At 39.9% G+C, this 25773-nt stretch overlaps 1 protein-coding gene across 3 annotated transcripts in view; it reads right to left on the bottom strand.

The window, feature by feature from the left end:
* Positions 1 to 567: 567 nt before the first annotated feature.
* Positions 568 to 25773, bottom strand: part of CEP126 (centrosomal protein 126) — a 49736-nt gene continuing 24530 nt past the window's right edge. Inside the window, exons 6-12 of one of the 3 annotated variants that reach the window (XM_073338023.1) lie at positions 17145 to 19320; positions 11833 to 11991; positions 10562 to 10686; positions 7873 to 7960; positions 7128 to 7337; positions 4405 to 4469; positions 568 to 954 (exon numbers count right to left, since the gene is read on the bottom strand). In XM_073338023.1, the coding sequence (XP_073194124.1) occupies positions 850 to 954; positions 4405 to 4469; positions 7128 to 7337; positions 7873 to 7960; positions 10562 to 10686; positions 11833 to 11991; positions 17145 to 19320 (2928 nt within the window). In that variant the 3' untranslated portion in view covers positions 568 to 849. Of the gene's footprint in view, positions 2533 to 4404; positions 4470 to 7127; positions 7338 to 7872; positions 7961 to 10561; positions 10687 to 11832; positions 11992 to 17144; positions 19321 to 25773 lie in introns of those variants that run through there. The other 2 variants (XM_073338017.1, XM_073338033.1) reach the window with 2 other exon arrangements.

Here is a 25773-nt window from a genome sequence, read left to right as displayed (position 1 = left end):
TTTATTATGTGAAACTACTATTTTTCCTCTTTAGTTTGTGGCACATACTATATCCATGTAATTGTGAACCACCTGTGTAAGCTCTGTGTAAACTCAAAAGCTTGTGTCCTTCACCAACAGAAGTTGGTCCAATAAAAGATATCCCTCACCCACCTTGTCTCTCTAATATCCTGGGTCCCAAATAGCTGCATCAGCACTGCACACAACAAAGGTAAGTGTAATACAGTCAAGGAAATTCAGAAGCTAGGAAGGTTCCAGCATTTTCGGTAAGAGCAGCTGGAAGAGAAACCAAGAGAAGCATGAAGCTGACAGCATGGTCAGTTTTAGGGCCATCAAACAGAATTGTTGACCGAGAGGCATAGACAAGTCTGTAGTAGACTGGAGTGGGGCCACTGGATGAAGGATAAGAGATGCAACATTTACCTGGATTATTGATAATCAGATGATTTTCTACAACATACCTTTTACAAATGTAACAGAATTTATTAGCAAATCTGGAAAACCATGAAGATAGGAGATTAATTTATACATAATCTTAACCTGAGTAGCAATATAATCTCTTTTCCATGTCATTTTAATTAAATATACAATAAATTTACAACCAGCTCATTAAAATGTGAGGTATTTCCATTCTTTTAAAAATGCAATATTTTACAATAAAGTGCATAATAGAATGTCTTAAATGTAAACTAATCAACTGACATTCATTACTTGTGTTACTGTTTACATCTTTACACTGTGGTTGATTTTATAGTGTGTAGTGTTTTGAATACAAGTATACATTATATAAAGAACATGAGGCTGTATTAAAATAAAATCCAGTGAAGCATCCTTTGATAGTCCATGTTACTATCTTCTCTGCAGTCGTGATAGAGTATCAGCTGACATACTCAGATACCTTTGCATGGCTAATGGAGGATCCACAGAAGGGGAGGATGCAGATTGCTGAATGTTCTATAACAAATTGAAGAATAATGCTTTTTTATGTGTAGCATACTGTGGGGGATACCCAGAGCTGTGAGTTACTGTGTTATCCCTCTGCCTCAGCAAGAGTGAGTTTTGCTTGCTATTAGACTGTGTGTCAGCTGCCTGCTACACCAGTCTGTTTTCTTCTCAGTAAACTCCTCAATGCTCTCCCAACCCAAACCTCGCCTAGCAGGTAGCAATCAGTGAACTTCAGCCTCCGAGCTCCTCAGAGATGTTTCTCTGCAATGTGAACTCCTTACACTGTGCATTCACAGAAGATATTAAGTTTGCTGGTCTGTTACAGAGTCAATCACATCTTATTAATTTAACTGGGGTAAATATAACCCTTCAAACATAGCACTGAATTGGCTTATAATAAACGTAAAACAAGTGTACTAACAAAAGAGCATGGATTAAGTGATACCAAATAAAAGAGATAAAGGTAGAGATAGTTACAAGCAAATAAAAGAGAAAACACACATCTAAAAGTCTAAAACTTAATCTAGCAAGGTACAGTCTTTGTTCAAGATGGTTTCTCTGACCCCCAGTCTCCTTTCCAGCCTTATACTGGCTGACCTGGTCAGGACCCATCACAGAGATTAAATCACTTAGTTTCTTTGTCTCCTTAAGGTGAAGGTTCAAGATGAAGTCTCTTTCTGGTCCTTATATCCCCAAAGAGGTTGTTTTTGTCTTAAAAGATAGGGAGGCCTCCTGGGGATTCAGTCTTCTGTCTCTCTGGATTGCAGGAACTATGTTAATTCTCTATCAAGTTCAAGACCAGGATAACACACTGGTTTAGCTTGATAGCTTTGTTTACTGCTAATATGCAAATTGAGGGAAACCCACATGCCTTTGTCTAGGACAGACCTGTTTATCACCTTCACCTAGGCTAGGCTCTCTGGTCTTAAACAGGTTCTAGTAACATCATACAGAGGGGATTCATAATTTCACATACAAGATTAACATGCATCTTATAAATAATATTAATGACCAGTGTGTTGCTAGCATTCCTGTGATACCTCACAAGGCATATTTTGTACAGTAGTGTGTAAGGTGTGAATACAGGGGTGCCTAAGGTCACAATATGATAATTTATATTTTATGGTGTTTAACATAAAACCAAAGAAACATCAATTGACAATATCATGTGATCTTCTATTTTCAGCTACATAAAAGGTGCTGAGCCTTTCCTCTGAGGTAATGAATGGCCCCTTCTCTCACTGAAATCCATGGGAATTGAAGAAGATAAAACTCACCCACAGACTTCGATAGAGCAGGAGTCAGAGTGTAAACTCTTTGAAACAGGGAATATGTCTTATTATATAGTTTGTATACAAAATCACTAGTATCCCTGGTAATAATCCCTCTGGTGCAGGAGAGGGGAATCTGACTTTTCAAATTCCACACATACTATCATGGCTAGAAGGAATGGAGGCAGTTGAAGTGTCCTGCCTTCTTTTACAGTCTTGCTTCTGGTATCATTGAATCAGTAGGGGTATAAGTGCTTCCACAGGCACTGCTTTCAGAGATTTCCGCTGTTATGCTGTACAACTGGTGCAACTCCAGCTAGTGAGAATGTATAGAGGCCTCTTGAAGAATGAGTAACTTCTTTCAGACCAAATTTTTCTTTACACTCATTACACATTTTGGGGGTAATAGAACTGTGTGAAATATACAGTCACCTGTCCATATTTTTTCTCAATATACATGTAGAGTAAAATAACAGAGAATACTGAATCACACACAATATTTTTTGAATAACAGTGATAATTTGAAGTGTAAAGTCTGTGCTTAAGGTACTCACTAGCCTATACAATCCTATATATACCTGAAACTGGTATTATATTGGTTATATTATATTAAAGAAACAAAACTATAAAACAGAAAATAAAAATACTGAAAAAAGAAATATAATGCAGATTAGTTGTAGAACATGAAGTGATCTCTGCAGGTCATGAAAATATTTAATTATAGACTCAATTACCCTTCAGGTCACAATAGAGTACATCTTTTTTTCCTTCACATTATTAGGGAAAAATAACTAATTAAGGGCCTTATTTAGCTCAAATGAGCCTGCAAAGCCACTGTTCTTAGGAAACTTTGTAGGCTTTGTGGCAACTGCTCCAGATTCCAGAAGAGGAATGATACGTTATATTCTCACCTAAAGCCAAGGCTGACAGGCCAGATACTCAGCTGGTGTAAATGAATACTTAACGTAGCTCCATTGACTTCAAAGCCTGATATAAAATCCCAACAATACACTTAAAATTTAGGGCACACGGCTCATTAATTTATTCTGTTAGGTGCTGAGGGTCTCAAATCCAGGCCTGCGAGGTTGCTGAGCAAAAACCACCTCTATGACACTGCACAGAAGGATCAGATGAACGAACTGCACCTAATGCCCAGCTAATGCCCCGCCTGCTAATTCACAGAGTCATGTGACTAGCAGCAGAATACTGGACACCACTAGATACATAGGTGCTGATTTTTCTTTTTTCCAGTGGATGCCCCACACTAGCTCTGCCCCCGGGGCCCCACCCTCACTCCACCTCTTCCCGCCCCGCCCCTCCCCCCAAGACACCCTCCCCTGAGCGCCTCCCACCCACTGCTTGCTCCTTTTTGCCTCCTCCTGCCTTAAGGGCAGTGAGGGAGGGAGGGAGAGAGGGAGGTGGGCAGAGAGGAGCCAGTGGCAGGGCAGCCCTGCTCAACAGTTGATGGGCAGGATGGCCTTGCTCAAAAGCTAAGGGGAGGGGCAGCCCCACTCAACAGCTGAAGGGTGGGGCAGCCCCGCTGAAGAGCTGCTGGGAGCATAGGTTCAGCCACTGAACAACTGATTGGTGGCCAAGCCCAGAGCCACCACAGCAGCAGCTCTGGTCAGCCCTGTGGATGCTGAGCACCCTCTATTTTTTCTCTGTGGGTGCTTGAGCCCCTGAGCACCCACAGAGTCTATGACTGGGTATAAAGTTTCCTGTACCTGTTCTACCTCTTGTCTGAGCAACTAGTTGCAAGGCCTGTTGCTGCCTAGATCCCTGAGACCAAGTCTCTGCTTCTTTGTTCGGCTCCTAATCCCTTTTCCTATCACCATGGCTTGTCCACGCGCACACTACCAGGCCCTACTCCTTCTTCCTGCTTCCTTGCACTGATGCCAACTGCTGACTCCATCTTTCATCCTGGGTGTGACTTCTGACTCTGATTCCAGCTTAATCCTTGGTGTGGCTCTGACCCTTGTCATGGCTTCTGACTCCGGCTTTGATCTTTGGTGTGACTCCTGAGAGCAATGCCAACTCCACCTCTGGCTCTGACGACTAGGTCAGACAGCCCTGTTCCGAACACTATCCCACACAAATGGCACTCTGAAATTCTAGCAACTCAGTTAATCCTAAAACAAACCAAAGTCAATACTGTCTAAGTCAGAAAACAGTAAATCTGAATGCTTACCAAAGGAGAGATTATCTGTAAAACACTTGATGTGGATAAGTTTTTGGCAATGGTTTCTTGGACATCTAAAAATAGTACAAAGCTATGATGCAACAATTATATAAAACACCTGCTAGAACAAAAACATGAACAATAGTCAACAAGTCAGTACCAACCTTCCTAAAGACTGTGGAAAATACAACAATTTAACTGCAATTTAACAAGTTAACTATTTTTCTTTGGCCTGAGGAAGGTTGAAACATCTACTTTATTTGTATTTATAAAATTTGGAATTGTAAATTAAACATGTAGCACCTAAAAAGAAATCCAAATCTGAAAAAGAGAAGGCCAGTTCCTCAGAGATAGGATAACAAAAACCAAACCAAACAAAAAATAACCCACTCAGAATGGGTTAGCCATTTACATGGCCATGTTGAAGGCACACTGTCTTGTAGTATAGTGCCAGATTTATGTTTTCTGTAAAACAAAACAATAAAGGAGCTGAGATGGTGAAGGTTTAACAAAACCCTGGCATCTCTGTCAAGAATGCTTTTTTGCCGGCTCTCAAATATAAAGGGAAGGATAGCAATCTTTATGCATGCGGTAACATAAAATCCCTCGTGGCCAGGTGTACTGAATCACTTTACTTGTAAGGGGGTTAAGAAGTTCAAATAACCTGGTTGGCACCTGACCAGAAGGACCAATAAGGAAAGAAGATACTTTCAAATCTGGTGGGGGGCGGGAGGTTTTATTTGTGCTCTCTTTATTTGTTCCCTCTCCAGACAGAGAGAGAGACCAGGCAGGTAAAACATCTCCTGAAAACCTACCTGAAATGATTAATCTAAGATTACAAAAATTGTAGGTAAGGCAAGGAAATGCGTTAGATTATCTTTTGTTTTAGCTTGTGAATTTTCCCTATGCTAAGAGGTGGTTTCATTCCTGTTTTGTAACTGGGAAGCAGAGTCAGAGGGGAATCCTCTGTGTTTTAAATCTTTTTATTTACCCTGTAAAGTTACCCTCCATCCTGATATAGCAGGTGTGATTCTCTTACTTTTTTTTTTATAAATAAAATTCTTCTTTTAAGAACCTGATTAATTTTCAGGGTCCTAAAAACCAAAGGGTTTGGTCTGTGCTCATATTGTAACCAATTAGTTAGTATATTATTCTCAAGCCTCCCCAGGGAAGGGGATGAAGGGACTTGGGGGGATATTTTGGGGGAATAGGGACTCCAAGTGACCCTTTCCTGAATTTTTGTGTGAATCACTTGGTGGTGGCAGCAATACTGTCCAAGGACAAGGAAAGGAATTTGTGCCTTGGGGAATTTTTTAATCTAAGCTGGTAAAATATAAGCTTAGGAGGTCTTTCATGCAGGTCCCCACATCTGTACCCCAAAGTTCAGAGTGGGGAGGGAACCCTGACACCAGCTATACCTGGCCAGAAAGTTGCCACCTTTTCTTTCAGATATGGACTTTGACATAGTGATCCATGTCTTTGACACCTCCACACTGGATTACTTTGCAATACATTCTATATAGCATTACATCACTTGGAGCTAAGACCACTTGGAAATGTCAGCTGGTGATGGATGCTCGTACCCATACTGCAAAGTGGCTGGATTCTGGCTGTAAATTTTCTTGGGATAATTCCTCTTGTGGAGATGAACTTCTTACTGAGATAAAGCTGGCAGAGTCGACTTCTGCACCAGCCACCCTCCCCTGCCTCTATTGTAGGGGTCCATCAGGGGAGGAAAAGGACATACTGTGGATGGTGCCGGGACCTGTCTGCTACTTTACCTACCACCAGTGTGGGTAGACTCAGAATTAGGGAGCCAGATCTGATGGCCACCCCCCTTGTTGCACCTAGTGGAGCTTGGATAAAAGGGGAATCGAGCCCATGGTGTCTGATAAATTTGGAATACAATGTGCAGTAGTTAATTGCACACTAGCAATGTTTTACTTTAGTTTTTGTAATTGTATGGTTTGCAGTCATTACTTTTACATTTCTTTCATTGTTCCCTTAATATTCCTTGTTGGACTTTCCTTTTTACTTTCTAGTTTTCTTAACTTTTTCTCCATTTTAATTATCTTCTGTCTGTTGCTTTGCTACCTTCTTTAGTTTTACTATCTCCTGTCCCTTTCCGATCTGCCTCTATGTGCGTGTGTCTCTCTCTTTTTCCTCTACAGTTCATAGAGTACCTTCTTTTCCATTTTTCAGTGTTTCTCATTTAATATCTCCTTCTGCCTAATCCAGAGGACATCATACCAAAACTACCTCTTAAAATAGAGAAGTCGGAACTGCTGTTTTTCTGGGATCAGTGACTCTGTGTTACAGCTAAGCAGATTCCCAGTGGGTGCAAGGTTCCTCTTCTCTGCTTCTGCCACTCCTATGGGAAAGGGGAAATCTGAACTCCTTTTCAGAAGTTGTATTGAGATGTCATTCAGGCTAACATCTCATGTGGGACCAGTGAGCATACACAAGTTTAACGGATTAAAAAAAAAAATACAGGGACAAATCCAAAAATCTTACTTCGTTTTCACTCAGGCAAAACTCCCATTGTTTTAAATTAGTTTTGCCTGAGTAAGGGTTTTGTACTTTTTGGTAAGTTTACTAAACAGCAAAATGCAACAGGACGGAGCAGATGCACCTATAGGTCTTTATTGCCACATATATGTCTATGCTTATATATGTCACTCAAACGATTCTTTAAAATTTATTACTATGTTAATACTATACATTGTACTTACTCTGCAACCTTTGATTGAGACGATCAAGTGACTGAAGAATCTTCTGTTCTTCTAGTGACAGTGCACTCATGCCTCGTTGCTGGGCCTTGGTAAGCACCATGGTTTGTCCAGGTGGTTGCACTGTTTCCATAGCAGCCAGGATTTCACCTTCTGTAACTGAGGTACTTGCTAGATTTTCTGCCAGCAAAAACTGGGCAGTGCTTTCTGAAACTAAAGATTTTACAGAGCTGGTCACAGTCTGAACTTTTTCAGATTAGAATATTTTATAACATCTAGACCTATTGCTCATTTTCATGGATATACTGCACACAAAAATCCACATTAAAACAATATTAATGTCACAAAGTCATGCATTCAAATGTTAAGAAATGCCAGAATTAAGGTTGCCTGTGCTCTTACTATGGGGCAGAGGAAGAGAGCTGGTGGAGGAGCCAGTCCTGCCAGCTTTACGTCCAGCTAATGGTGACATACTGTGCCTGTACATGTAGCTGTCATACACTTAAATAAAACGCAACACTAGAGGAATAGAGACTTTTTTTTTTCCCAGTGATGCTCTTCTAAACCACCACTCAGATTTCAGTGATATTGTGCTGTGCTGTATTAACTTTTAGTGGAAAAATCTTTACTTCCAGCCAACAGACCATATTTTCTGATTCAGAATCATTGATGCTACAAGGCAACAGCTGATGTATAGTGCAACTATTTTATCTATAACAAAGAATGGAACTGAAATGAACTACTATACCTTCATCAGAATTAGGGATGCCACTCACAGTTTGCACTGGCTCAAATGCACATTGAAATGGACTTAGCTGGACAGTATGTATTGTATTCTGTAAAAATTGATCACTTTATCAGAATAATTTTTAAATATTATTTAAAATCTTAACATTTCTGGAGCTTTTTAATGTTTTAGTTAAATAAGATAGTTTATGTTACTGAAGTTTACAGGCTGTGTGTTTTCAAGTTCAAAAGCTACTGTATTTTGAAAAATATGAGCAATTAATAAAGCTTTTTTAAAGCACACAAAAATGTCTATGTACATCTTTGTCTATATTGTGATTGCTAAGCAACAGCCTGCACTGGAGAAGTGTGGAGAGGATCCACAATAGCAAGAGACCTTAGAGGCATTCTGGTTGACTTTTGTTTTACACTTTTAGTAGATGTCAAGGTTCCTCCCCCACTCTGAACGCTAGGGTACAGATGTGGGGACCTGCATGAAAACTTCCTAAGCTTATCTTTACCAGCTTAGGTCAAAACTTCCCCAAGGTACAAAATATTCCACCCCTTTGTCCTTGGATTGGCTGCTACCACCACCAAACAAATACTGGTTACTGGGGAAGAGCTGTTTGGAAACGTCTTTCCCCCCAAAATACTTCCCAAAACCTTGTACCCCACTTCCTGGACAAGGTTTGGTAAAAACCCTCACCAATTTGCTTAGATGACTACAGACCCAGACCCTTGGATCTTAAGAGCAATGAACAATCCTCCCAACACTTGCACCCCCCCCCCTTTCCTGGGAAATGTTGGATAAAAAGCCAACATTTGCATAGGTGACCACAGACCCAAACCCTTGGATCTGAGAACAATGAAAAAGCATTCAGTTTTCTTACAAGAAGACTTTTAATAGAAATAGGAGTAAATAGAAGTAAAGAAATCCCCTCTGTAAAATCAGGATGGTAGATACCTTACAGGGTAATTAGATTCAAAACATAGAGAATCCCTCTAGGCAAAACCTTCAGTTACAAAAAAGATACACAGACAGAAATAGTTATTCTATTCAGCACAATTCTTTTCTCAGCCATTTAAAGAAATCATAATCTAACATGTACCTAGCTAGATTACTTACTAAAAGTTCTAAGACTCCATTCCTGGTCTATCCCCAACAAAAGCAGCATTTAGACAGACAGAGACCCTTTGTTTCTCTCCCTCCTCCCAGCTTTCGAAAGTATCTTGTCTCCTCATTGGTCATTTTGGTCAGGTGCCAGCGAGGTTACCTTTAGCTTCTTAGCTCTTTACCAGTGAGAGGAGTTTTCCTCTGGCCAGGAGGGATTTTAAAGGGGTTTACCCTTCCCTTTATATTTATGACAGTAGATTTAATAGAAATTTCAGTTGGAACACTGAGGGTTCAAAAGTCCTTTACAGATACCCTTTTATATTCCTTCAAACTCTTCTCTATTTAAGGCTAAATAAGCACAGTCTTTGTAGTATCTCATATGTAAATTTTTCCATACCTCTAACCATTTTCACTGGATCTCTTTGATTTACGCTATTGCATTAATAGTTGCTGGCAATGATGGTAAAATTCACCATTGTGCAAAGGACCAGCACGAAACCTTAAATCCCACATAAGCCCTCAAAACAGGAGTTAAATAGGAATTAAAGGCTGAATTTCATTTTGAATGAATACGGTTGTGAAAAATTACTATGATTCAAAATATGTTCCCAGATATTCAACAAAAAGTGTTCATATGAAAGTTATTTACAAAGCTTCTTAGATGTTGTATTAGTGCTATATACAAATAAGAAATTCCTGTACTAACATAGTTTGGTATTTTTATAGTCTCTTTATTGTCATCATTAGCAATTTTAAAATCAAGATTAGATGTTTTTTCTAATTGATAGTATATACAGGAATTATTTCAGTGAAGCTCTACGACCTGTGTTTTGTAGGAGGTCAAACTAAATAATCACAACAGTCCCTTCTGGTCTTAGAATGTATTAATCTCTCCCGAATGTGCATTTTGTAAAATCCTCTAATGACTGATTTTGTTTTTATTAAAAACACTAATTCATTTATTTTACAAATATTAAAAAACAAGGAGCCCAGTGACTATTAGACATTTTATTTAAAAGTTCTAATAAAAACTTTGAGCATTTTTATATGCCCATATTTGTAATGTATTTAGCTCTGAAATCAATGACAAGTAGGCTAGTGCCAGTAACAGCATCCATGATGTCAACCATATCAGATTACCTTAAACTACATCACATTCCAGTAAGATGTCGCTACCACGACAAGTTTTTACAGCTAAAGCAATATTTAATTCTGCTCTGTATACTTTATATGTACAAAATGATGAAAACAAAACATTTTGATGCAAAGGAAACAGTTATATTTGGAATAAGCAATGTTGATTAATGAATCTCATAACAGCTGTATGCCTTCTATAAAGATATTTGGTAACATTTGGTCTATGTATTTCTGGTGACTGGTTTATAGAAACAAAACCCCTAAAGAAAATAATACATTTGTTGTTAGGGTAGATAAAGTATTTTATTGTGACAATCATTAAAAACTATTGAGAATGTGCAGAGAAACTGTTTTTATGTTTGCAGGAATGTTGGACAAGTATACAGCAGTAGGAGACTATTATTCTGTGATAACCTTTGACTGACATTTTCAGTTCAATGTTCCTGAAACTGATATTTACCTGTGCATGATGAGCGGGTCTCCTTCCTGCAGAGGTTATAATTTGTCTTCTCTGTTCTAAAAGAACTCTACGTTTATTTTCGCTATTGTCGGAAATTTGTTTTCGTCTTATAACAGGAACAGCACCTAAAATGAGAAACACAAAAAAGCAGCCAGTATGTAAAAGCATGCTAAATACAGAGGTGCAAAGATTATTGGCACTTTGATATTACAGTAGAACCTCAAAATTATGAAGACCTCGGGAATGGAGGTTGTTCGTAACTCTGAACAAAACATTATGGTTGTTCTTTCAAAAGTTTACAACTGAACATTGACTTAATACAGCTTTGAAACCACTATGCAGAAGAAAAATGTTGTGCCTCCCCCCCCCCCGCTTTTTTTTTTTTTAAGTCTAACACAGTACCGTACTGTATTTGTTTTTGTCTCTGCTGCTGCCTGATTGTGTACTTCTGGTTCCAAATGAGGTGTGTGCTTAACTGGTCAGTTTGTAATTCTGTTGTTCGTAACTCTGAGGTTCTAGTGTATAGTGACTGATCCTTTATAAATATGTAAAGGTTGATGAAAACTGAATAGTTAGCTAACTTCTGAGTTACCTTTGTGATACAGCAACGTCTAATGACATGCCAAACAATAATTCCATTTTATAAGATAGGCAACATTTAGGAAACAGCCTTAGGACCTGACTATCCAGGGTAATCAGTGCTTCCTACTCAGGGCTGCATGGTCTCAGCTCCCGTTTGATTAAGTTTCATCCCATTTGACTAAGTTTCATCCCATGAGATTTTACTACCACTGCTGTACATATTAGAGCTCCTGGCTATCTTTGTTTTCGCCTTGCTAATTTATGAATATTTGTATTCATTTTAATGTTTTTAAAACAAAAAACACTGCAGCAATTTTCTTCCGATACATAAGCTTAAACTAGATACTATACTGCAAATTTAATTCAGTTTTCTTCTGTGTTTTAATACATTTTCAAAACTCAGCCTCTAACCTACACCTGAGGGAAACATACATCCACACATGGAATTTGCAGGTGCAAATCAGGAACTTGTATACCCAAATAGATATGATATGCTAATTTTGTGCTTACAGTTACTTGATGTGAAAATGGGGGTTCTGCGTGTGCAATTATATATGTGCTTGACCATTTTTTGGGTGTACAATTTGGTAAGGTTTTGAAAATTTGCCCAAGAATGTCTTTTGGTGCTTTTAACAGCATTTTCTCTGTTGTTTTTACTACAGTGATATCTAACAAATAAGATCTCTTACCATTTGATGACGAAGAGAAAAATCCATTCATTCTAGATGATTTAAAACTGGTCAGAAGGTTGCCACTATCAATAGTAACATGGGATATGTTAGCTTTAGTAGGTTGCAAATTAGTGCTACAGGAATTATTGTAATGAACATCGTAATGCCGGAAACCACCTGAAAGGAAACTGAATGTAATGAAGTTGTATTCATTATATACTGAGGAACATTAACAATTTTGAAATGCTGAATTATTAATCAAGTAATACATTTCTGAAAAACAGTCAGTTAGAAGTGAGCTTCTTGATCTGCACCAAGATTAGTTTCATTGGTAAGTAAGCCAAGATGGATTTAGATCTATGAAGTGACTACGGAATAAAGTTTTAGTGAGACTTACCCAACACAGTAACAGAATATGTTAGGACTTGATCCTTCAAGGTATTGAGGACTCTATCCCGATATAGCAAAGCACGTATGCAAGTGTTTAACTCTGAGCATGTGAGTTAGTCCCACTGACATCAGTGGTACCATTCCAGTGCTTACTGTTAAGCATGAGTCCCGATGAGTCGAAAGAATAGTAAATATGGCAGGCGACCAACTTGGCTTAATGGTGAAATCCTAGCGGATCTTAAACATAAAAAAGAAGCTTACAAGAAGTGGAAGGTTGGACATATGACCAGGGAAGAGTATAAAAATATTGCTCGGGCATGTAGGAATGTTATCAGGAGGGCCAAATCGCACCTGGAGCTGCAGCTAGCCAGAGATGTCAAGAGTAACAAGAAGGGTTTCTTCAGGTATGTTGGCAACAAGAAGAAAGCCAAGGAATGTGTGGGCCCCTTACTGAATGAGGGAGGCAACCTAGTGACAGAGGATGTGGAAAAAGCTAATGTACTCAATGCTTTTTTTGCCTCTGTTTTCACTAACAAGGTCAGCTCCCAGACTGCTGCGCTGGGCATCACAAAATGCGGAAGAGATGGCCAGCCCTCTGTGGAGATAGAGGCGGTTAGGGACTATTTAGAAAAGCTGGACGTGCACAAGTCCATGGGGCCGGACGAGTTGCATCCGAGAGTGCTGAAGGAATTGGCGGCTGTGATTGCAGAGCCACTGGCCATTATCTTTGAAAACTCGTGGCGAACCGGGGAAGTCCCGGATGACTGGAAAAAGGCTAATGTAGTGCCAATCTTTAAAAAAGGGAAGAAGGAAGATCCTGGGAACTACAGGCCAGTCAGCCTCACCTCAGTCCCTGGAAAAATCATGGAGCAGGTCCTCAAAGAATCAATCCTGAAGCACTTGCATGAGAGGAAAGTGATCAGGAACAGCCAGCATGGATTCACCAAGGGAAGGTCATGCCTGACTAATCTAATCGCCTTTTATGATGAGATTACTGGTTCTGTGGATGAAGGGAAAGCAGTGGATGTATTGTTTCTTGACTTTAGCAAAGCTTTTGACACGGTCTCCCATAGTATTCTTGTCAGCAAGTTAAGGAAGTATGGGCTGGATGAATGCACTATAAGGTGGGTAGAAAGCTGGCTAAATTGTCGGGCTCAACGGGTAGTGATCAATGGCTCCATGTCTAGTTGGCAGCCGGTATCAAGTGGAGTGCCCCAAGGGTCGGTCCTGGGGCCGGTTTTATTCAATATCTTCATAAATGATCTGGAGGATGGTGTGGATTGCACTCTCAGCAAATTTGCGGATGATACTAAACTGGGAGGAGTGGTAGATACGCTGGAGGGGAGGGATAGGATACAGAAGGACCTAGACCAATTGGAAGATTGGGCCAAAAGGAATCTGATGAGGTTCAATAAGGATAAGTGCAGGGTCCTGCACTTAGGACGGAAGAACCCAATGCACAGCTACAGACTAGGGACCGAATGGCTAGGCAGCAGTTCTGCGGAAAAGGACCTAGGGGTGACAGTGGACGAGAAGCTGGATATGAGTCAGCAGTGTGCCCTTGTTGCCAAGAAGGCCAATGGCATTTTGGGATGTATAAGTAGGGGCATAGCGAGCAGATCGAGGGACGTGATCGTTCCCCTCTATTCGACATTGGTGAGGCCTCATCTGGAGTACTGTGTCCAGTTTTGGGCCCCACACTTCAAGAAGGATGTGGATAAATTGGAGAGAGTCCAGCGAAGGGCAACAAAAATTATTAGGGGACTGGAACACATGAGTTATGAGGAGAGGCTGAGGGAGCTGGGATTGTTTAGCCTGCAGAAGAGAAGAATGAGGGGGGATTTGATAGCTGCTTTCAACTACCTGAAAGGGGGTTCCAAAGAGGATGGCTCTAGACTGTTCTCAATGGTAGCAGATGACAGAACGAGGAGTAATGGTCTCAAGTTGCAGTGGGGGAGGTTTAGATTGGATATTAGGAAAAACTTTTTCACTAAGAGGGTGGTGAAACACTGGAATGCGTTACCTAGGGAGGTGGTAGAATCTCCTTCCTTAGAGGTTTTTAAGGTCAGGCTTGACAAAGCCCTGGCTGGGATGATTTAACTGGGAATTGGTCCTGCTTTGAGCAGGGGGTTGGACTAGATGACCTTCTGGGGTCCCTTCCAACCCTGATATTCTATGATTCTATGATTCTATGATATGTTTAGTGCTTTGTTGGATAAGGGCTAGAGTGCTTAGCACTATGCAGGATCAAACCCTTCGGGAATACTATGCCTTGGTCAGTAAATACAGCACTTGATGCTTGCAGCTCCATTTAAAACAAGACCCTCATAGCTGATCATTTTGTTTACGGAAATTAACATTTTGTTCCCTGACTGCCCTCCCTATTTTGTTTTTCTTTAATATATAGTAGGTTGTATGTTGCAGCAAATAATATTTTTTGTTTTCTAAGCTGCTCACACACACTGCTGAACTTCAGGGTATTGTTGCAGCACTATATGTCACTGAAGAAGAACAGTGCAGGATTCGCTCTCTCTTGGAAAGAACTTTAGGACAAGGATTGTGTCTTCTCATATGCTTGTACAGTGCTGAGAACATTTTGGGCACTACTGTAACATAAATAATAAGTCTCTAAAACCAAATTTGGGTATTTAATTAAATAATCTGACTTAAAGAATACAATAGACATAATGAATAGATACTGAAAGAATACCACCACTGATTTTCAAAGAAAAGGGAATGTCTCCATCTATCCCTCCAGTATATAGGTATGATTGGGGGAGTGGGGCAGGGGAAGAGGTTTAAAATATTTGCATGTGATGCTTAAAATCTGTCTCTAAAAGTTACACTGCTCAGTTGTATGAAGACACAGAAGGGTAGGGAAACAAACTCTCCTCTCTCTCTCCCTGCCTCTTTAACAAAAAATATATTCAAAGCACTCTGCTCTTCCCCAAAGAAGTAGTTTTTGAGACACACAGTGTACTGTGACAAAGTTCCTCCTCTACCTTGGTGGGTCTTGCGCTTATTGGCGGATTTGCTCGCCTTGAAGCTTCATGGCAGCCCTCAGTTTGGCTGTTTTCGTGAGCCCACAGTCCAGGTCAACTCCTCCTGTGTTTGACCAGGAGTTTGGAGGTTTCAGGGGAACCCGGGCCCGCCCTCTACTCTGGGTTCCAGCCCAGGGCCCTGTGGAATGCAGCTGTCTAGAGTGCCTCCTGGAACAGCTGTGTGACAGCTACAACTCCCTGGGCTGCTTCCACATGGCCTCCTCCCAACACCTTCTTTATCCTCACCATAGAACCTTCCTCCTGGTGTCTGATAATGCTTGTACTCCTCAGTCCTCCAACAATATGTGTTCTCACTGTCAGCTCCTAGCACCTCTTGCTCCCAGCTCCTTACACCCACACCACAAACTGAAGTGAGCTCCTTTTTAAACCCAGGTGCCCTGATTAGCCTGCCTTAATTGATTCTAGCAGCTTCTTGATTGGCTGCAGGTGTTCTAATCAGCCTGTCTGTCTTAATTGTCTCCAGAAGGTTCCTGATTGTTCTGGAACCCTCCCGGTTACCTTACCCAGGGAAAAGGGACCTACTTAACCTGGGGCTAATATATCTGCCTTCTATTACTCTCCTGTAGCCATGCAGTCCAACCCTGTCACAGTATGTACTGTAAATAAAGTGACAGGCCCAATTATAAGGGACATGGAAGCTCCTTATTTTAATAGAAGGGGGCTCTGCACCAGCCTGAGTGATCCTTAGGATGGTCACAACAGTATGGTAGGAGGCACAGAGTGGCTCCTGGTACACGAAGTGGAGTTGGTGGAGTCATGGACTCTGCCTCTAGAAGAGGGTGCAAGGATGGAAAACCACACAGCAGCTCAGCTGGGTACAGTGTGGGGACACAGGATTCCATTACTGCTCCAAGGCATAGAACTTGGCTAGAGTACAAAGGGGTTACTTGGAAAGCATTTGTAAATATAAATTAATCAGTCTGAAACATGCTTTCAAAGTTAATTAGCAGGAAGATATGATTTAGTCTTTTAAATTTTCTTGTGTATCTTTTGCTCTGTCTTGCCCATAGTTATTTCTACAGTAATGTTCCCAGAAAATGTTTTTGTAAAGCACGTAAAGCTTCTATAAATTCACTCTGACACAAATATTTGCCAGCACAGTGACATATGGCTGTTAGAAATTTCTTCCACTTTCTTTATTCTATTAACATGGGCAACTTTCTTTGAAACATTCCCTGTGTTAGTGACACTTAGAGTCTTCGCAATACCAAATATTTACAGAGCAGTCACTTTAAAAACATGGCAGATTTATGGCTCTTTCATGAGATCCTGTCAAAAAACATTTTCCCAGATGACAGAGTCCTGCCAGCTGATAGTGGCTGGCAGGTGGTAAGCTATAGTTTACCATGTAAAACTCACTCATTTTACTGGTTTCAGAGTAACAGCCGTGTTAGTCTGTATTCGCAAGAAAGAAAAGGAGTACTTGTGGCACCTTAGAGACTAACCAATTTATTTGAGCATGAGCTTTCGTGAGCTACAGCTCACTTCATCGGATGCATGCATCCGATGAAGTGAGCTGTAGCTCACGAAAGCTCATGCTCAAATAAATTGGTTAGTCTCTAAGGTGCCACAAGTACTCCTTTTCTTTTTTACTCATTTTACTGTTAACTTGTTCTCTGCCTTCCTCCTCCCACATGTATTTGTTTCATCCACCTGTCTTTGGGGTAAGGATTTTCTTTTTATTTAATGCTTGTAATGTACCCAAGAAAATGGGGCCACCATCTCTGACTGGGGCCTCTAGGAGATAACAGATAATGACCAAAGTAGAAACTCTTCATACTGTTGTGTGAAAGGTGAAAACAGCATTTGTAACTGAATGCAAGAGCCTGTTATCATTTTAAAACTCCCTATTTTGAAAAAAACAAGAATGGTTCTTACCAGCAGCATAATCCTTTTGAGCTAGGGCACTATTCACACCCTGCCACAAAAGATTTATTTCTTCATCAGTTGGTGTACGATCAAGGCGTAGTCCATTTTCTGCACATACAGGTTTCCTTTTGGTACCAGTTATCAAGCTGTCTTGCTGGGCAATTGTCTGAATATTATTTACAGTGTAATTTGTCTTTTCCAAAAGCTCACTTGGAGATACATTGTAGGAAGGTGGGGTTGCCAATGTCACGGTGACCAAGTCAGAACTACAAGTAATACTCTTATTATTTTCTATAGTGGTTCTATTTAAAACCTGATCTGCTGGCAAAAGATGTCTTGCATTTACATAGTTACCATTTGTAGTGTTGGATTGAAGTTTGGAAGAATTTACTGGTTGACACATAGCGTCTGCAACATTTTGATCAGTCTTGTTGCCTGGTACAGGTTTAGGTGGTGGATGAGGTACAATGATTTTACCCTGAGCTTTTATAACCTTATGAACTTCACTAGCAGACTGTGGTCGGATTATAGTGCCCTTTCTATTCTTAGATGTAAAACCTGACTGGGTTTTGGCAGATCTTGGTCTTCTGATTATCTTTGTCTTACCTTTATGCAGATTACCTTTCTGAATTTTAGAGTCACCACTATATCTTTCATCACCCTTTGATGCCATCCAAGCTTGTTTAGCAAAGTGGTAACCTGTAGATACAAAAGAACGCAGAGGCATACAGTCTCTTTCTGAGCCTCCAGCAGCAACAATTTTTGTGGATATCGAGGGATAATCCTGGTGATTTTCTGTGCAGATAGAATTTGTGGTGCAAGCGGGAATACTTCTTAAATTACTGTTAATAGCATTCAGTTTACTTTGAACATAAGATGGCTGCAACTGTGCCTGAGATACTCCTGTGGTATTCTTTTCTGAACACTCTTCATCATCTTCTACTACTATTTTGTCAATTTCATCAAACCATCTGAGTTTCTTATTAGTCTTTTGATTTTCTGCATCTTTCTCTTTTATTTTTGCCAATTCTAAACTGTCTCTGATAGAAGATGCAGTTTGATTCCCAAAGCAGATCCTTCGGTTCATAACCACTGCTTTGAAACAATAATTTTCATATTTAGATTCTTTCTTTAAAATGCTTTTGGGCAATTTCACTCCCTTTCGCTCATGCATGTTATTTCTCAGGTATCTGTGATGTTCAGACAAGTCACAATTAAACTTTGCATTAGACAAAGGTGACATGGCTTCAGCCACATTTCCCTTTTCTTCTTTTTTGTCCTCTTCTTGATCAGCGTTGCACAAAATGGAAGCATTAGATGTGTCTTGAAATAAAGATGATCCCTGATTAATACCATTAAAATTTTTAATGTTTTCATCTTTTGTTTCTGACAAATTGTTTAGATCATCAGTACATGGCACTGTGTTTGTATTTTTGCCCTTTTGTAAAGGATTAGCTGAGATGGTACTGTTGTGAACACCAGTTGAATTCCATGGTTTTGGAGGTAAGATTACAGGTGTTGCCATAGGTTGATTTGAGGTTTGTACTGATGAGGTGGTTCTTCTCTGTTGGGTCAGTTCAGAACTCTGCTCCTGTACAGAATCTGGAACTCGTTCTCTTGGAGTAGGATCAGAGGTGGCCCAGGGTTTGCTGGATTTGAACACAAGGCTATCAGTGGCTAATGAACTCTCTCTACTAACCATTCCAGAAGATGGAACTTTCAACATATTGTTTTTTTCCTCTTTCCTATTTTGCATAAAAGTATACGGACTGTTTACAAAGGTTATTTGATTATCGGAAGTACATATCTGTGTTCTTTTTTCTGTTCCACTAGAAACAAATGATTTCTGTTTTGGATTGTGTATATTTTCAGCAGGAATTAGAACATTTTGTTTAGCTAAAGTGTCATGAAAAGGAGTGTTTGCCTGGCTATTTTGGGTATTTAAATTTATCAGCCAATTATTTACATGTTGATTTTTAGAAAAAGTTAGTTCAGGTGTATCAAGGAAGCTCTTATTCGTAGACTGTGATTTTTGTGAATCGTAGAGTATAGAGTCGTCCCACTGTGTAGTCAAAGATATTTCACTAGGTGTTGTATAATTTTCATTTTGTTCTCCTGCCTCAAGGCTGTCCAGGCTTGACGGGCTGTCATAATTTGTTATTTGGTTGACTTCTTGGTGAAAATTCTGAAACACAGAAGTAAAACAGGACTGCTTACATTCATAATATGCTATTGTATTGATTAGTACTGTTTTGTTCTTTTATATTAATTAAAGCTTAGGTTAAAATCAGATAAATACTACTACACTTTCGGTAGAGTAACAGAAGTTATTTTCACTCTTATGTTCACAGCATCATCAATTGATATCATTTATTATATTTATTACAAAAGAAAAGAATGAACTTTTGAGATCACATTCTAAGGAAACAGATGTATAATTCAAGGATTTTATTTCTGTGTTCTTATATCAGTTCTTCAAGAGCAGAATTAAAAAATACATTGGTGTAGTCATGGATCTATTGCCACTGCCTAATCCTCAAAACTTCCCTGGGTGCTAAGACACAAGGAGCATCCTAGAGATCTGGGCTTTATGGCATTCAAGGGACAACACAATTTAGGTTTCCTAAATCCTGTTGCCATCCATGCAGTGAAATCACAATAGTTCTGCTGTGGTCAGGGACATCTACATCGGTGGGGTTGTGGGGCTTTAAAATTTTTAGTCTCTTGCACTGAACTGCTCTCATTTTGTTGACCCACAAATTACATTACTTTCCAGCAAGATGGTTACTATCAGGACTAAGCAGTGAAATGACAACAATTAGGCATTTTTATTTTTAAAGATATTTTATAGTCAATAAATGGTGAGAATTGCAGCTCCCATGTGAACTTTCAAATTGGTCCACTTAATAAAACAGATGCATGTTATTTTAAATATTCAAGCCCTGATTCTCCACCATGTCCATGCACTATGCTGCCCCTGACAACTTTCACCTGGTACAGGGTTCCCCTACATGAAGGGAATGCTATACTTGCTATCTTCATTTAGTGGGCAGGAGAATCCAATAATCATTTTTTTCACAGTTTGCAATGAAATTCATCTTAAAAGTTTATTGCTAATACCAAATATCTGACGGTAAAACCCTCATCACTTCTAATCCTCTGTAATTTTACAATCTTTGCAGAGGTAGATAATTGGGTTGTGAATCAGGAACCATAACAGAAAAAAGCATAGCTTCTAACTTTTAGTATATTGTACTATATTTATGAGGAAATTGTTACTTAAGCTACCTTTCCATCCCCTTTACACTTCCGGAACAGCACAAAGAAGATGGAGTGAGGCCATGGCTATAACTCAGACTGGAATTTGTGCATAATATTGGAATAAATATCCTTATCCTTATGCAAAGTGTCATGACATCTTTTCTCAATTCTAGCGGTTACAACTCAACCACCTATGATCTTATACAAAGTTCATCACAAGAGTATCTTAACACAACACATTTTAAAAGAAATACATAGCATCTCGATTTCTTTCTTTTTATCTCTCAGGAGGAAGGAAATTACATCACATCCAAAAGCATACAGTAGTGCAGTGCCGTTCACCTCCCCAAAACACCTTAGTGAGACACTAACACAGTAATTATCTCAGAGGAAGGAGTGGCACCTACTGAATCATCAAAGTCATCTCTTTCAATACTAAGGTGTTCGGTGGATGTCTTTCATTCCAGTACTGCCCCAGCCTGGACATACATAATTTATAATATCTAATGGTATCATTACACAAGGCAGTATGTCTGAAACTGTACACAAACAATGAAAGAAAAATGGCATTTCAATTATTTTCCTATTTTCTCTCCACTTCTTTTTGTTATAGTTTTAATGCCCTGCCTCAACACTGTAGACTAGACAACTGATTTCAGAATCTAACATGAATTAAATTTAGGGTTGCCAACTTCCTAATTGCAGAAAACCGAACACTTTTCCTCCCCGTCCTCCTGCCCCTTCCCTGAGGCCCCGCCCCCCACTCACTCCATCCCTCCTTTCTCTGTCGCTTGCTCTCCCCCACCCTCACTCACTCACTTATTTTCACTGGGCTGGGACAGGGGGTTGAGGTGTGGGAGGGGGTGAGGGTTCCAGGTTGAGGTGCGGGCTCTGAGGTGGGGCCAGGCATGAGAGGTTTGGGGTGTAGAAGAGGGCTCCAGGTTGGGGGGTGGGACTGAGTGGTTCAGAGTGTGAAAGAGGGCTCTGGGCTGAGGCAGGAGATTGGGGTGTGGGAGAGAGTACGGGCTCTGGGCTGGAGGTGCGGGCTCCAGGGTGGGGCCAGAAATGAGGGGCTCAGTGTGTGGGAGGGGGTGCAGGCTCCAGGAGAGAGTTTGGGTTTGATCGGGGGATTGTGGTGTGGAAGGGGGTGAGGGGTGCAGACTCTGGGTGGCTCTTACCTCAGGTGGCTACCGAGAAGCAGCAATATGTCCCTCCAGCTCCTAGGGGGAGGGGCAACCAGGGGGTTCTGTGCACTGTCCCCGCCCACAGGCGCCGTCCCCACAGCTCCCACTGACTGCAGTTCCCAACCAATGGGACCTGCGGAGCCAGCGCTTGGGGTGGGGGCAGAACGCGGAGCCCCCATAGCCGTCCCTCTACCTAGAAGCCAGAGGGATATGCTGGCCACTTCTGGGAGCGGGGCGGGGAGCCTGCCAGCTCTGCTGCTCCAGCAGCACAGCCAACCGAACATTTAACGGCTTGGTCAGAGGTGCTGACCAGAGCCACCAGGGTCCATTTTCGACCGGGTGTTTCAGTCGAAAACTGGATACCTGGCAACCCTAATTACATTCTGGTGAAAAGAATAGTAGGAGATACATTAAGAATAATAGTGCAAGCACTATTTTTTTTTTTTGGCTTGTAACTTTAAAGGGAAACATTTGCAAATTGGAAGAAACAGGACTAACTATGGTAAGAAATTATATCTCCTTTAACAGTTATGTTGAAAGAGCTGAATTTCTGAAGGCTTATTAAAGAAACCACACACAAAAAAATCTGTTAATAAATAAGTACATCTTTCCCCAGCGGAATGCTATTTATTTTAATATTGTTATTGTTAAACTACAATATTGCATATTTTAAAGTTGTTCAATGATTTTCAATCGCAAAATAAAAATTTTGAGAGCCCTTTTGAAACAAAAGTATCTTGAAAGACTTTTTATGGTTGAATTAAATCTTATCTTGCACTAAATGTTCAGATGCAGGCTTATATTATAGTTATTATCTGAGATAAAGAAACCAAATACAAGAACAAAGAACCAAGTGTAGGCAAAGATCCCTTTAGGGAACATTTTCAAACTAAGACTATGCAAGCTGGTGTCTTTCTAGTAAAACAGAATATATGGTTACTTATTAACCTTTCCTTTTAGCCAAATTATATTTTAACCTCTATTTGAGCTTTGCAGCTGAAGAAAGAAGGGGAAAAAATTCCTTTCTAAATTTTCTACATAAGACCACACTTTGGGATTAGCTGCAGTGTTTCCAGCTAGTAAAAATGTACAAGATATCAAGGACCTCATTCTTATTCTCATTTATACCCGGTCTCCACCTAAAGATAAGTAAAGGTGTATTTCTAAACTTATTTAGTTAAACGGAGGCAGAACTTTGAGTGGACTCTACTATATCAGAAAAGGATTACTTGTGGCACCTTAGAGACTAGCAAATTTATTTGAGCATAAGCTTTCGTGAGCTACAGCTCACTTCATTGGATGCATGCAGTGGAAAATACAGTGGGGAGATTTATATACATAGAGAACATGAACCAATGGGTGTTACCATACACACTGTAATGAGAGTGATCACTTAAGGTGAGCTATTATCAGCGGGGTGGGGGGGGGGGGCACAGACTTTTTGTAGTGATAATCAAGGTGGGCCATTTCCAGCAGTTGACAAGAACGTCTGAGGAACAGTGGGGGATGGAGGGGGGGGGGAAATAAACAAGGGGAAATAGTTTTACTTTTACTTTGTCATTACACAAAGTAAAACTATTTCCCCTTGTTTATTTCCCCCCTCCATCCCCCACTGTTCCTCAGACGTTCTTGTCAACTGCTGGAAATGGCCCACCTTGATTATCACTACAAAAAGTCCGTGCCCCCCCCCCCCCCCCGCTGATAATAGCTCACCTTAAGTGATCACTCTCATTACAGTGTGTATGGTAACACCCATTGGTTCATGTTCTCTACGTATATAAATCTCCCCACTGTATTTTCCACTGCATGCATCCAATGAAGTGAGCTGTAGCTCACGAAAGCTTATGCTCAAATAAATTGGTTAGTCTCTAAGGTGCCACAAGTAATCCTTTTCTTTTTGCGAATACAGACTAACACGGCTGCTACTCTGAAACCTGTTACTATATCAGAGTAAACTTGGCTTATATCAGTTTAGTTGCATTTGAATTATCCAGAATCTTCATAGTTCTGCCTAATCCTATTCATCTCATCATCCCAGACACATACTATGCACATCAAGTCAGGATTTTATCATTGCTTTGGATCTCTCTCTCTGATTTTAAAGTTCACTGATTTCTCCTTCACCCGTTGCTACTTTTGATACTGCTCTGTTGCCTCAGTGGACACACCTAATGCACAGTAATTTAGTACTTAGTGGTTTCCTTCAGTCTTCTAGGTTTGTTAAATAGTTTTTAGTTTGGAATTATCTGAGTCACTTCCCTAATTTGCTGTTGCTGTGGTTAAGTTATCTGCAGGATGTAATAACCCTTTTTTGTACCATCATGGTTTTTTTCTGCCCAAAAATAACTTAATGCATCTTTTCTTTCTTCTATACAAGTAGGCTTGGGAGAATTGGATTTAAAAAAAAATAATTTTGATGGATAGTATTAATTGTTTGAAGCATTTTCCTTGAGTTAAATTTTCACAGCTGCAGAAAAATATGGGGGGGGGGGAATTAGACAATTATTTAATGACAGTAGACAGTGAGACTCAAACAGTTAAAGCTTTATAACCATTGAAACACTAGTTGTCAATACCATGTCAAAATATACAAAATAAATATTGGTAAATCAAACTCAAGTTCTCAAGCAGCATTTTTCTTACTTTGCCTATCTGCAAAATTCAATTATCATTGGTAGAAATATTTTTTGTAAGTTTGTGTATGTCTGATGAAATCAAAGTTTACTAGTATTAACCAATAAAAATCTAATCCTTCCAAGCCTACGTATAAGCAACTTAGAAGTACAAAAATAGAATGTGCAAATATAAAAAAAAGAGAGACTGACTTAATATTTATTTTGATATTTGGAAAAGACATCTCGCACTGGGGAAAAGTTTGATTTCAACTACAGCAATTTTCCTGTGAATAATTTCTACTAAGGTGAAACCAAATATTCAATCCCCATCATGTATGTTCCGGGACTGAGAATTTCATTAACAGTACTCAAATCCTAAATTCTTTTCTGTCTGGTTTGGAATTGAAAGAATCCAGTGTCTTTCCAGCCACTTTGTCTCATTTTTGTACTACTGATTATATAAGTAGGATGGCAACAAATACTAAAGGTTGGGTTTTAAAAAGCACCTATGTGAGGTAGGTGCATAACTCTCATTGAATGTTAATGGGACTTAAGTGCTTTTGAAAATTTTACCCCAAACCTAGATGTTTTCCCAGCAGTAACAAACACTGATATCCTGATGCTTCTGAATTGATCAGAGACTTGAAAGGTTTTGCTCAGACCCAGCAATTCATCTTCTACATCTCAGTTATCAGTATGCTTTCTATATTCGCTTTGCTAATACCCTTTGTGGAATATATTTAATCATGACAGCGTGTGATGTGTATGGAATTCAGTGCAAGTCTCAGAGGCAATGCCCCACTATAATTTAAATCTCACTTCAAAGGCTACTGCCAGTAGTTTTAGACGCTGTTACTATTGAACTCCATTGGTGTCCCCAGGGGTCATTCTGTGGCTCATGTTATTTGCTATTTACATATAACCATTTTCACAGTTATGTGAACTATTGATGTCTGAGGAGGTAAGGTAGTCTGTTTGTTCTCCCTGTGGGATAAGACCTCCTATTGGAAATGGCTGTGAATTTCCAGAAGCACAATATATTATCCAACATTTTAATATTTATCCATTTATGTTTAAATTTAGCTTCGTAACTTAAATATGCACTTCAGATGGAACCCTACTTGAGGAACCCTTAGGGAAAAGTCCTACAGAACGAGATGAAATAAATACAAGTCTTACAGAAATGTTTCTAAAATCCTATAACCCTGTAAAATCTGGTAGAGAATATCTTTCATAAAGGTTTTTGGAATTACACGTAGCACATATAGTAACACCTACGGTTAAGGCTGCATAAAACTTTATATTTTAAGACCAGAGGGGAGGCAGAGGGGCAGGAGTTGTGCAGTGGATAGGCTAAAAGCAGATGCGGGGGGCAACGTAACTGAGTAAAAGCTTGGGATAGGAGCACGAGTTGGACCAAGCCAGGACCTGGGTAGAAAGAGGGGAAAGGATAGCAGCAGGAGACAGGACAGGATCTGTGGATGGGTGGGAGGAGAGCACGACAAAGAGACATTTTTTTGTTCTACAAATGAAAGCACCCAACTCATATTTTAGTATCAGTAGTCTTACCTTTCTAAT

Source organism: Lepidochelys kempii, chromosome 1 (genome assembly GCF_965140285.1).
Source record: "Lepidochelys kempii isolate rLepKem1 chromosome 1, rLepKem1.hap1, whole genome shotgun sequence".
NCBI lineage: Eukaryota > Metazoa > Chordata > Testudines > Cheloniidae > Lepidochelys > Lepidochelys kempii.
This window is presented reverse-complemented; position numbering and strand designations above follow the sequence as displayed.